At 35.4% G+C, this 12,477-nt stretch overlaps 1 protein-coding gene across 13 annotated transcripts in view; it reads right to left on the reverse strand.

Moving 5' to 3' along the window:
• NRCAM (neuronal cell adhesion molecule) overlaps window positions 1-12,477 on the reverse strand; it is a 305,233-nt gene that overhangs the window by 92,367 nt on the left and 200,389 nt on the right. For all 13 annotated transcript variants that reach the window (XM_087969234.1, XM_087969232.1, XM_087969230.1 and 10 more), the window contains 8 exons: window positions 10,979-11,080; window positions 10,284-10,481; window positions 10,122-10,192; window positions 9,085-9,310; window positions 7,995-8,110; window positions 6,057-6,261; window positions 5,248-5,370; window positions 4,434-4,610 (listed from right to left, as the gene is read on the reverse strand). In XM_087969234.1, coding sequence (XP_087825360.1) covers window positions 4,434-4,610; window positions 5,248-5,370; window positions 6,057-6,261; window positions 7,995-8,110; window positions 9,085-9,310; window positions 10,122-10,192; window positions 10,284-10,481; window positions 10,979-11,080 — 1,218 coding nt within the window. The remainder of the gene's footprint in view (window positions 1-4,433; window positions 4,611-5,247; window positions 5,371-6,056; window positions 6,262-7,994; window positions 8,111-9,084; window positions 9,311-10,121; window positions 10,193-10,283; window positions 10,482-10,978; window positions 11,081-12,477) is intronic.

Genomic DNA, 12,477 nt, shown 5'->3' on the forward strand with positions numbered 1-12,477 from the left:
AAATCCAAAATAAAATGAACTTGACAAAGCATAAAATGGAAATAATAGACAAAGAAGAATTAGTACAAAAAAAATAAAACAGTCTAAACAGAACTTTTTTTGAAAATGCAAATAAATCAGGAAGGTGGCTAGCATATAGATTGAAAAAAGAGAAGGAACGGAAAAGGATCTCTCAATTAATGGATGACAAAGGGAATCTATGTCACAGGAATGAAGATAAAAAAGAAATAATATAAAAATTATATGATGAAGAACAAGTGGAAAAAAGAGAAATAAAGGAATACTTAAAGAATGTGGAGTTACCTAAAGTACCAGAAGAAATTAAAACAATGTCAGAGGAAAAAATAACAATGATGGAACTAACTGAAGCAATTAAAAGACAAACAACAGGAAAGCACTGTTGGGAACAATGGGAAAGCACAGGGCCAGATGGCCTGCCAGCAGAAATGTATAAAACCCTACAGGATTCTTTAATTACTTTCATACCAAAAGATGACACTGATTTACAACAGATTAAAAACTACAGGCCAGTATTGTTATTAAACTTGGATTATAAAATATTTGCATCAATAATGGTTGAAAGACAATACTTTAAATACTTAAATCAATTTATACATACAGATCAAAATGGATTCTTACCTAAGAGACAAATAAAGGATAACATGAGAATAATTTTAAACACTTTGGAATATTATGAAGCACATCCTGAAAAACAAACGGAGTTGATATTTTTAGATGCACAGAAGGCCATGACAATATGAACTGGCAATTTATGCTGACACAAATGGAGGAAGTGGAGTTTGGGGAAAGATTTATTAACATGATTAAGACAATATATTATAAACAATATGCAAAGGTAATGGTTAATGGGGAATTGACAGGAAAAAAATCATATTGAGAAAGGAACAAGGCAAGAGTGACCATTATCACCATTGTTGTTTGTATTAACTTTGGAAGTATTAAACAGAACTATCAGAAAAGATAAGGAGATAAAAGGGATGCAAATAAGAAAAGAAGAGTATAAATTACGTGCACTTGCAGATGATCTAGTTTTTATATTAGAAGAACCTCTAGGGAAAGGACCAAGATGACAAATAAAATAGAGGATTATAGGAAAATGGCGGGATTGAAGATAAACAAAGGGAAAGATACCAAGATATTGGTAAAAAATATGGCAGAGGGGAAAAAAAGAACTGTCAGAGTATAGATATTCAGATCGTAAAGAAAGTTAAATACCTAGGAATTCAGTTGACTGCAAGATGTGGAACAATTAAAGAAGATAATTATTATAAACAACAAATTAAGACAGAGTTGGAAAAATGGGGTAATATGCAGTTATCATCAACAGGAAGAATTGTGGTGATTAAGATGAACATATTACCCAAAGTACTGTACTTGTTTCAAACAATTCCAATAAAATTGGAAAAAATATTTTGAAGATATTCATAAAATAGTATGGAAGAAATGGCAAGGGAAGAAAGCAAGAATTAATGTAAAAATGTTACAGGATGCTATAACTAGAGAAGGATTTGGGTTACCCAGTTGTATAGAAGCTAAAAGATATTGGACCAAAATGCACACATGGCTGGAAAAAATGATAAAACAACATATAAACTTGAAACCTGAAATATTTTTATTAGGAATGGTACCTGAAGATTTCAGTAAAGAAAAAATGTATTTAATAATACATGTATTAACAGCAGCTAGAATTGTATTTGCTCAAAATTGGAAAAGCAATAAGATACCGATAGACAGAAAAATAATTGAGAAAATATTTGAATGTGCAGAAATGAACAGATTAACATTGGTAATTAAAGAAAAAGAAGAAATGAAATATTATATGGTATGGGATTTATTTTATCAATGGTTAGAAAATAAAATAAATTAAACAAATTAGATGAATATATAAAGTAATAAGATGAGATTGTCAAAAAATAGATATATAAGATATGATGTATAAGAAAATGTGATTACTGATATATTGGTAAAAGTACTCACTATAATTGTAAGCACATGAAATATGTATCTAGTTGACAGAAGGTTGAAATGGAATGGATTTATTGTATATATAAAATAAAAAAACCTTTTTTGAAAAAAAAGAAAAGAAAAAAAAACATGGTTTGTAGCAACTGCTCTCCTTGGTTAATCTGGACATTCCATAATCTTAGAAACAAATAGCCCATCCCAGCCTATCCAATCAGTTAACCAGAGCAAAGGCAAACAAAACAGTTATTGTCACTTAGTCCTTTCCAGTAAACTGAAATTGTTTTGTTCAGGATATTCAAAAGATATATTACATATCCTACACAATGTGAATTGTTCCTTTACAGCTAGCAGTGTGACTATAAATGACTTAAATGTAAATGAATTTGCACTTTCAGTTTTTATGTAGCAATCAACAGCACAATTTGGTTTTGTCAAGGTTATCAATTAAATTATATTGGTAGATTTAGCATTAGCTCTTCCCATGCTATGTAGCATATCAGCCATTGCTGATCCCAAGCCCAGATGAGATAGGAGAAGGGTTATGGATTGGGCTAGCAACCCGTAAAAATTATAATCACTACAAAAGCATATATATCTCCATGATATATGATGAGGAATAAGGCAGCATATACTGCTCTGTTTTTTTGAACCAGTAAGCAAAAAACTTTAAGGCAATAGATAGCTCCTTCATAAATACTATCTTCTTAGGACCTTATTTATGGAACTCTACTGTTTCTTCTTATCACCAACTTTTTTTTTAAATACAGAAAACTGGGGGGTAAAATCCACACAATCAATGTTTACTTTACTTGCAATTATATTCAAGTAATATGAGTATGAATAGAGAAAAATAAGAGAACACTAAATAACTATATTACTAGTTACACAGAAAAAATACAAGGACTATTAATTATAGTACTAATATTTCACTGATATTAAAGCGTGAAAGCAAGCAGTTAAATGAAAAAATAGTGGAATTACAGAATAAGGAATTAAACAACTTGTTGATTTACAATAGTGAGCTTAGAAACAAAAAACAAAATTAGTAGCATGAATTTACTTTAAACTACTACTCTAACTTTTTTCAATAAAGCATTTCTTAACCACTTAGTATTCAGTCTTACAATTTATGGATATATAATTAGAGGAAACATTCTCTCAAACTGCAGGTAGTGAGACTTACATGAACAGATCATAAGTAAGATCTTACTGTACAAAATAATAATATCCTAGCAAACAATGTGCAAACACTATGCCAGGTTAAGGAATATTACACCCAACTATCTATTTAATTTGGTCTTAATTGAATATTGTTTGCATTTGCTAATGTGATTAGGTTTTTGAATCATGCATTTTCTACTGCATATATGATATTGAAAAAATTATTTATTGAGGACTTTTCATGGAATGCTTACCTGCTATTGTTTAGGATCTTAAAGACTGATTTTGGTTTTAATACCTATTATATGATACAAGATCTCTGAATATCCCAACTGATGTATTTGTTTAGTTTAACTTATTTACTTTAAAATTCTTAAATTTACTAATAATTTATTCCTTTAATTAATTTATTCATCCATTGGTTGTGTACAATTGGCAGTTACATTACTGGCATTTAATGAATTTCAGACAGATACCACATTATTTATTCCCATGAGCTCTCAAGTACTATTCAGCCTTTGAATCAACAATGTTGCGGAATCTTAGAATATATCATAATAAGTTGTTTACTCTAGGCATTCAGAATTAAAAAACTGCTTTCACCTGACATATATTTGTATTCTTTATATAGTAAGCTCTAAGACAATTAGAACATTTTCATGAGTTTCCTAGTTTTATAATCAAATAGTATTTTTGAAAGCTCAATAAAAACACTAAAATATAATTTGACATAGTAACCCCAAATATATGCTAGTATATTAATATCTATGTTTTAGGGTAAACAGCTTTTCTAAATATAAAAATTATGATTACTGATACTTTTAAGGGTAGAAAAAGATCTGCAAAAATGTAGATTATTCCTCAATATATATATATATACATTCTTAGAAAATCTATACACAGTTACTTCAATTTGAACTTGAAGTCTTTCCTTAGGCATGGAAGTCAGTTGGATGACTTGGGACAAGTCATTTTCTCAATCCACCTCACCAAAGGTGAAATTCAACCACTTCGGCCCTTCTCGGGAGAGGTGGTAGGGATGATTTGAATCGGTAAAAAATCACCTCTGGTTGCTCCTGGTTGCTATTATTATTATACCAGGCCATGCCCCACAACCATGCCCAAAGAGCTGATAGGGAAAAATTTTGAATTTCACCCCTGAACCCCACCGAGATTTTATAGGAAAATCAGGAAGTAGGAACGTTCTGTATACCACCTTGAGTTACACAATTAAAGATGAGATTTACACAAATAAATATTTTAAATTGATACTCCTTACATCTTACCTCCATTCATAATTATTACTGCTTCTTCTGTTATTTGACTTCCGGATCCAACTGATGTTTGTGCATAAAAATAGAACTTGTATCGAGTGCTGTAATTCAGATTGCTTAAAATCAAGCTGGTCTCATTGGCAGCAATATCGATCTCTTCCAAGTGACCTAATTCATGAGTACTATTAACTGTTGTTATATAGAATACAAAATACAATTAATTTTGTATTTAACTACTGAAGCCAAGCATTTATGCAACATACTGAATCCTGCTATTGACATGCTACATTAGCATTATTCAGAGAATATAAATTGTTTGAATGAATGTGTGATAAAGGCAGCATAATTCTGCTTTTAAAGTAGAACAATTTTTGTTTGTTAAGTTCCTTCTGTAGTAGAAGAACATGTATAGATATCAAAGTCATACAAGTCATAATTTTGAAAGTAATGTGTACAGCTTACATATTCGCTTAATTAGCTTCCTAACATCTGGTTAAGAAGATATTATTACATCAGGTCAGCAGCACCAAATATCAATTCTCACTAAGTAAACTTAGTGCTGTCTACATCTTCCGCACTTTTTCTCCCCAAGGCATAATGCATACATTTCTCTGAAGCAGAGAAAAGTTATTGTATAGTTTTTACAAGGAAATGCTGTGCTATCCCCTTTCCATAAAAAATTCATAAAATTTAACACTATTTCCAATTCTTAAAAACTGATTCCTATATAAAAGTATTAACCAATCAATTTAAAAAGATATTATTAATTATTCAAATTATTAAAGATACACTTTGTGGATTCATTTTTTGTTAAAGTTTTACTTACTTGGTTGAAATTTTAATGTGTATCCCACCAGAACACCATTTGGATGAGAAGGTGGTCCCCATTCCAAAGTAAGAGAGTCCAGATTTTGATTGGTAATCTTCAAAAAAGAGGGTGCACTGGGAACTTTAAAACACACATCCACAAACACCACACACACACAGAGAGAGAGAGAGAGATACCCACAAAAACACCATAAAGTTAATTTTAATAAAACTCAAATATTATATAAAATATGTTAAATGTTCCTTTCAAATTATCATCACATTTTATTTAATTCAGTACCAAGGTTACATGTGGATGCAGTTTCTGGAACTCTTTGGAAAGTTACTCATGACTTCTAATATGTGCCTTAATTCTGCAGATATGTGGTTATGCTATCAAAATCAACTAATAATGCTTTATTCTCTTTATATTACTAACTTTACTGTTAATTTCTCTCTTCATATTTTCATTCTTTAGTACACCAGATATTATATGTGAATATACTCTTTGTCTAATATGCCTTAGCACTACTCATATATTGCCCCAGTACATGAATATACTTTTTGTCTAATATGCCTTAGCACTACTCATATATTGCCCCAGTACAACTTCAATAATGTAGCCGTTATCTATAAAAGCTTACAGATCACTTTCCTATAGATTAGTTTTATCTATATTTGCTTGTGTTTCATTGTCTTCCAAATAAGTATGTTAAAAAATCAGGAACATTTATTATTTTTAATAATCATTTAATAATAATGAAAATGGTCAGGTAACACTTAACTCACAACGTGAAACATAAATATCTCAGTTATTCAATTACATACCTCCTTCTGGAGTCTTAAATGTTTCATCTTGGCTTGGTGGTCCTTCTCCTTTCCCATTAAACACTCTTACATTCAGTTTGTAAGAACTAAACGGCTCTAGTCCCGGCACCATTCCATGTGTTCTATTTCCACTGAAAGTCAACATCCTTTTTTCCACATGGTGCTTAATTTTTCCAGATAAATGTTCGACTTTCCAATAGTAAATCTAAATATATATGCATGGATATTTTAAACATTAATTTATGCTGTTCTGAGATTGCATTATATTATTCACCCCAAATGAATTTTTAGACAAGCAATTCAGCGTGCTATATCCACAATATTTTTTTAAAAAATAAGCATTTAAAATAACTTAAAGGAAATCCATTGATTTCTTCTCTAGCCATGACTATCCAGTCAAGTGACTTTAAATTATCAGTGCAAAGCCATATAAAATCCTTAACATATGTAATATATTAGCATATTAGACCACTAGCATTTGAAGCAGATAAACTCCATCAAATCTGTACTCAGATATGGAAGTTATCTGGCTCTGATTTAGATAGTTGTTTTAACATAGCCTTTTTTATACGGTTGTGAACAATTAAGAGATAGAATTTTATAGGATTCTTTAGAAAATGGCTAGTATAATTTAAATACATAAACATGATGTAAGTTTTACTGATTTTGTATGCACATTCAACCCAAGACTAAATATTGGTATGACAGAATATAAAATTTAATGTTACACATGTTACAAGGAACACTTAAATGTAAATAATAAGGTTAGACTAAAAACTCTGACAAACATCAAATAGCCATTCTCATAGGCCAGGGGTCTACAATCTTAAACACTCAAAGAGCCATTTGGACCGGGGTGGGATCCAACCAGTGTAACTACCAGTTTGGTGATTTTACATTTTGCAGAGGAGCGCACGCTGGAAACGCATGTTGGGGCGACCCTGGAACACGCCTTCTGACCCTTCGCCACTCAGCCCTCAACTCTCCATGCTCCTCCAGGCCCTGCTTGCTGAGGAGGGGGGAGAGCAGCCCTGATGCCTCTGCTGCCCCTGCCCACATGGCTCCAGCCATTGCTTCCTCAAAGGCACGCTGCATTTCAAAGGTGGCAGTTTTTGTCTGGAGAAACCAAACATTGTCCTGCTGTGACAACCGGGGCAGGCCTCTCCACTAGACTCCCCAATGGGCACTTCTGCCGGGTCAGTCATCCCCTCCACTGGGCTTTTGTGCTCAGCCCTCGGCTGGGGAAGGGGAGCACTTCCTCAGGACGCCCCCTGCTTTCTCAATGAGGGACGAGGAAGGTCACCCAAAGGAAGCCTCTGCCACGGCTCGCGCTTGTTCCTCAGCACACATACACACACATACACATGCACTGACCCCTGGATTACATGTGCAAGGTTCAGCAGGGCCAGCCCCCTTTTCCTGCTGCCCTGAGCTTCAAGCTGTGGCTGGGCACTGCGGGTCCATCTCCCTTTCCGTCGTCCCCTCCTCCTGGACCCCATTCCCACCCCACCAGCCCTCGTGTTACCAAGGCTGGCGTTGGTTGCAAGGCACACCCAGCACCAACAAAGACCAGAAGGCCCAGCACAAAAAAGGCAGCAAGAGTGAGGCACCGGAGAATCAGCCCCAGCCACTTCTCCATCCCCCGCCAATGCCCTTACTTTCTCAGGCCAGGCGTGCAATGACTGGGAGGGAAGGGCGAGGGGTGGGGTCAGCCAGTGATGGGACAGGGAGCTGCAGCAGAGGACCCAAAGAGCCGCATGCGGCTCCGGAGCCACGGGTTGCCGACACCCATCATAGGCCAAGAAACACAAAATAGTAGTTACTCTCATCTAGCATCTCAAGAAGTAAAATAAACAAATAAGGAAAACTCACACTCAAATATATCTGTGGATATTTTTATACTAAATGTTGTTTAAGAAATGTCTATGATTAACTTACTTTGTATCCCTGAAGATGACCCCGGACAAACTTTAATGGAACTGGATCCCACTGCACTTTCACTAATGTACTGTTTACAACTTGCACTTGTAAATTGCCTGGAGCAATCATTGGCACTGACAAGGAACAAATGCAACAAATCCAAGTTTAGAACCACTTGCATGTACAGTATTTCCCCGAAAATAAGACCTGGTCTTTTTTTCTTTTTGGCCTCAAAATAAGCACTCAGGCTTATTTTGGGGGATGTCTTACTTTTTTGATGTGCAGGAGGTGGTGAGTGCGGGGGTGACAAGAGTGGGAGCACTGCTACTGCTGGTCTCATCCCCTGTCCCACTATCTACTTGCCTGTGGCTGCAACGGACTAGCTCTCGGTGCACCCTGGCCTCTGCCCTCTCTGCCAGCTGGGGCCTTGTGCCAGTAGAGCAGCTTGCAGCAGAATGCTGCATGGCTTGTCACGCTGGTGGAGTCCCTCGCAACAGGATGCTGTGAGGTTCAGGGAGCCAGTGGAGCCACTCCTGCCATGAGTAGCTCCACCGGTGCACTGAGACTCACAGCGTCCTGTTGCGAGGGGCTCCACCAGTGCGACAAGCAATGCAGCGTTCTGCTGCAAGCTGCTCCACCAGCACCAGGCTTGTGGTGTCCAGCTGGGAGCGGCCACAAGTGGCTGCAGAAGAAGTTCGGCAGAGGCGCAACAGGTGTTGAGGCATGGAAGGCCTGGCTGTGTGGTCCTCAGGTAAGTGGGTGTGAGGTGCATGGGGCAGTTCTACCCTCCAACCTGGCTTGATTTTTACACCTCGTCCCACCTCATACAACCCCAACCTAGCTTACAACCTCCTACAACTAGATGGTGGGCGGGCTTAATTAGGGCTTATTTTTGTGGTAGGGCTTATATTAGGCACAGACATGAAAATCAGGCTAGGGCTTGTTTTCGGGGTAGGTTGTATTTTTGCGGAAACATGGTACTTTGAATTTCATAAATGTAGAAAATTAATTTTGAATTATGTATTTTTACTACAATATTATTACTACTCAGAAAAGTCAGCTAAAAGCAAAAATTATAATAAAAACTGAGTTAAAGTACAAAACTTACAGTCTTCACCAGAATATCCAATTATTGTTAATGGGTCATGTGCAGGTCCTAAGTCATTTAATGCTTGTACTTTTATCTGATATGGAACAAAAGTTGGTGTACCAGCTACAATATATTTAGATACATTTGCAACTGTAACAGATGTCCATTCATCTTCACCATCATTCTGCTGCCAACTGACTCTGTACTGCAGACCTGGACCATTGGACTGAAAATCTGTTAAAGGCTAAAATGAAAAATAGAAAGGTATACTTTTTAATTAGCCATAGAAAAGAGGGTGAAGATAATACAAAGTTAATAGTTTTGTTCTAATGAAAGTGGTGATTTAATCAGCAATTCTTTCATATTCATGTGTGGCATACAGCTTGAGGAATCTTACTAATTTAATGACACTTTACCTTGTTCTAAAAATAAAATCTCAAGTGGTACTCACAGGGGGTAATAGTAGGCAAAATGCCCTCTTATCAGTCTAAAAAACATGCTATTAAAAAAAATGGGACTGGAAAGGACTAAAAAAAGAGGAGGGGAAATAACAAACTAAAAAAATCACTTCCTTCTATAATTTTGTACTTCATGAGTGGCATAATGAAAATAAAAGTACCCAAACTGAACAATCTATTTCTGACATAGTTGCATTGCAGAATGACAATGAATTATAAATTGAAGTGCTATGGACTGCATATATTGCTTATATACATCATCTAAATTGTAACTTATTCATGGGCGTTAACAATAAAGTTGGTCCTTTGTTTTAGCATTATCACTAGAAATCAGTATTGGAACCACACTAATTTCAATTCCTATATTTGGTTCTAAATGTATACTACCTTGGTTTATATCAAATTATACAGCAGTGTCATCAGATAATTCAAGTAGCACAGGTTGAATGATATTAATGGCATTTCAATGGGTTTTTTTATATAACAGCAAGTCAATATTTAAAAATATTTTGCTGTTTTTCTGAGCTTTTTGCCATACGCTTGGGAAAAGTGAATATTAGTCATACTGCCTTCAGTTTATGTTTTCAAAAAGCTTACCTTCCAAGTGATCACCAAATTATTAGGTTCCGTTCCAACCCCTTGAACGTTAGTAGGATTGTCATCTGGCTCTAAAAATTAAATTTTTTATATTTAAGTAAAATTTAGACCACAAGAGTTGAATGTTATTTATATACTAAGCAGATAGAGATGTTTATTTACTTGCAGGTTTTGTAAAGTACTTTTCAGAAGCTTCACTTGGTTGGCTCCTTCCAATTTCATTGACAGCTATTATACGAAATGAATAATTCACATATGGTGATAACTTTAACGTTACAGTTGTAAACATACTAGGGACTTCCATTTGGTAATTCCATATTCCTGGTTCACGCAAAGCATCTTCATATTCAATAATAAATCCTGTAAATAAAATTAATGTAAATTTTGCTTTATAAAGCCTTATTTTCTTCTGATATCACTAGCAAAATATGTATTTTTTGAGAAAAGTGTGTTATTATATGAAGAGCGTTGTAAATGTTTGAAAATTGAAGATTCTGAAGGTCAAATTTTACTTGAAAGCAATCAGACTCTGCAGGATTGGACCTTGGCATGGATTATAATAAAAGCATGGCATAATATTTCTGAACAATGCTAAGTGGAAAACTGAATCAAAGAAGTAACATTTCATGTATTTTGATAAAGAAAAATAGAGGACGTTGCTACTGAATAGGTAGTTTGGTAAGTAATAAATAAATAGGTTGTTTACACTGCTATTTTGTACCACAGTTCAGTTGCTTATGCAGATGCACTTTACAGAAGCCTATTTTAACAGTCGTTTAAATGAAACAATCAAACAAATGCAGTTTATTACAAAATAGAATGCTAAATGACATTCAAAATAAATAGAACAATCATACTTGTAATGGGGCTATTATTTTCATTGCCCGGTATCCAAGTGAGTTGAGCACTTCTTTCTAAATAATCTGTTAATTCCAAATCATAAGGTGGATCAGGACGATCTGAAAAGGGGAAGTAAACAACTGTTATATTCTAGGAAAAATTCTGAACAAGCTTGTTTGCAATATGATTGTGTGACCACTGGCATGCAACTGCAATGAAAATATACAACTGACTTTGCTGGGAGACAATGCAGAACAAAGGCAGATTATTACATAAATTCTAGTAACAACATTTGTTTTGCATTACAAAGTAATAATAAATGACAACATTTTTGTCATGGTTCACCAGCAGTTTCAGTTTATGAGATGGTCATGATTAAAGCACTATTATGTAAAACAAACATTTATTTACACTAAAAGAAAATAAAAATACATTCAATAACTACAAAAAACTGTTTCAGAATTACATCGTTATTGGAGCTTCTATAGGCTCACATAGACTTGATGTTTTTAACTTAATGAGAAACAGACCCCCCCTTTCATAGTCAGAAATTGATTTTTGCTAAAAGTGTGATGGAGCTGGGATGTCAGATCCATGTATCTGCCATTCCTCAATGGAAGAAGGTGTGTATGTGTGGTGGGGGGAGTTGGTACAAGTAATCCTTTTTGATGTAACCTGAATATATTAAATCTTATACTGATTCTGTATAACCTACAGATGATATACAACTGGAGGATGGGAGCCAGACGTCCAGAAATTTGTCACCTCTTGAAGAGATAGCAAGCGGAGAAGGGACCATAAAAATTCCAGCTCCGGAAGATACTCCCTGGGAAACTCTTCAAAAGATACGTTCTCAGAGAAGGGGAGGGGGGAAATTAACATGTTGGTTCTTTGTTTGACAAAATACACATCTAAACAAGGGGAGGGGTCCTAACTCCCCTTTTCTATTACTGCATGCCTGGGAGCATTTAGACTCTGCTTTGACTAGTGCTGGGATCACTCCCTTTCAATAAAGAATTCCTTTTGAAATGCTTATTTCCAGAAGTTCATTCTTTTTGGTTGAAGGGGAAAAGTCCTTATACGGGAAGTCCAATACAATATAAAAATGGTGGTTTTTTAGAGAATAAATGGGTCGAAAGGTGTGTCAGTGCTGCCAATGTGAGTCTGTGAGTCTTTAAAACCCAACAGAAAAGAGGAAATATGATTTACATCAGGGGTATCAAACTCAAGGCCCGCAGGGTCCTTAATTCTGGTCTGGAAGGCAGCCATGGAAATGGCGAAGGACTGGCCCGTGATGCCTCTGCCAGTGAAAATGGAGCTTGCATTTTCTGTGGTACAAATGAAAGCGCCGTTTTCGCTGCCAGAGGGCTTCAAGAGGCCAGTCCTTGAAATGTTTCCCCTTTTGCATTTGAGCATCCAAGAAGGGACAAGAACGGAGAAAGGAAAAGAGGAAAAACAAAGAAAAAGAAGGAAAGATGGGAAGAGAGCAAGGAAGGAAGGCTTCAGGATGTTGTCC

The sequence above is a fragment of the Notechis scutatus genome, chromosome 6 (assembly GCF_049901735.1).
Source record: "Notechis scutatus isolate UNSWTSFEM ecotype Mainland chromosome 6, rNotScu1.2, whole genome shotgun sequence".
Lineage (NCBI taxonomy): Eukaryota > Metazoa > Chordata > Lepidosauria > Squamata > Elapidae > Notechis > Notechis scutatus.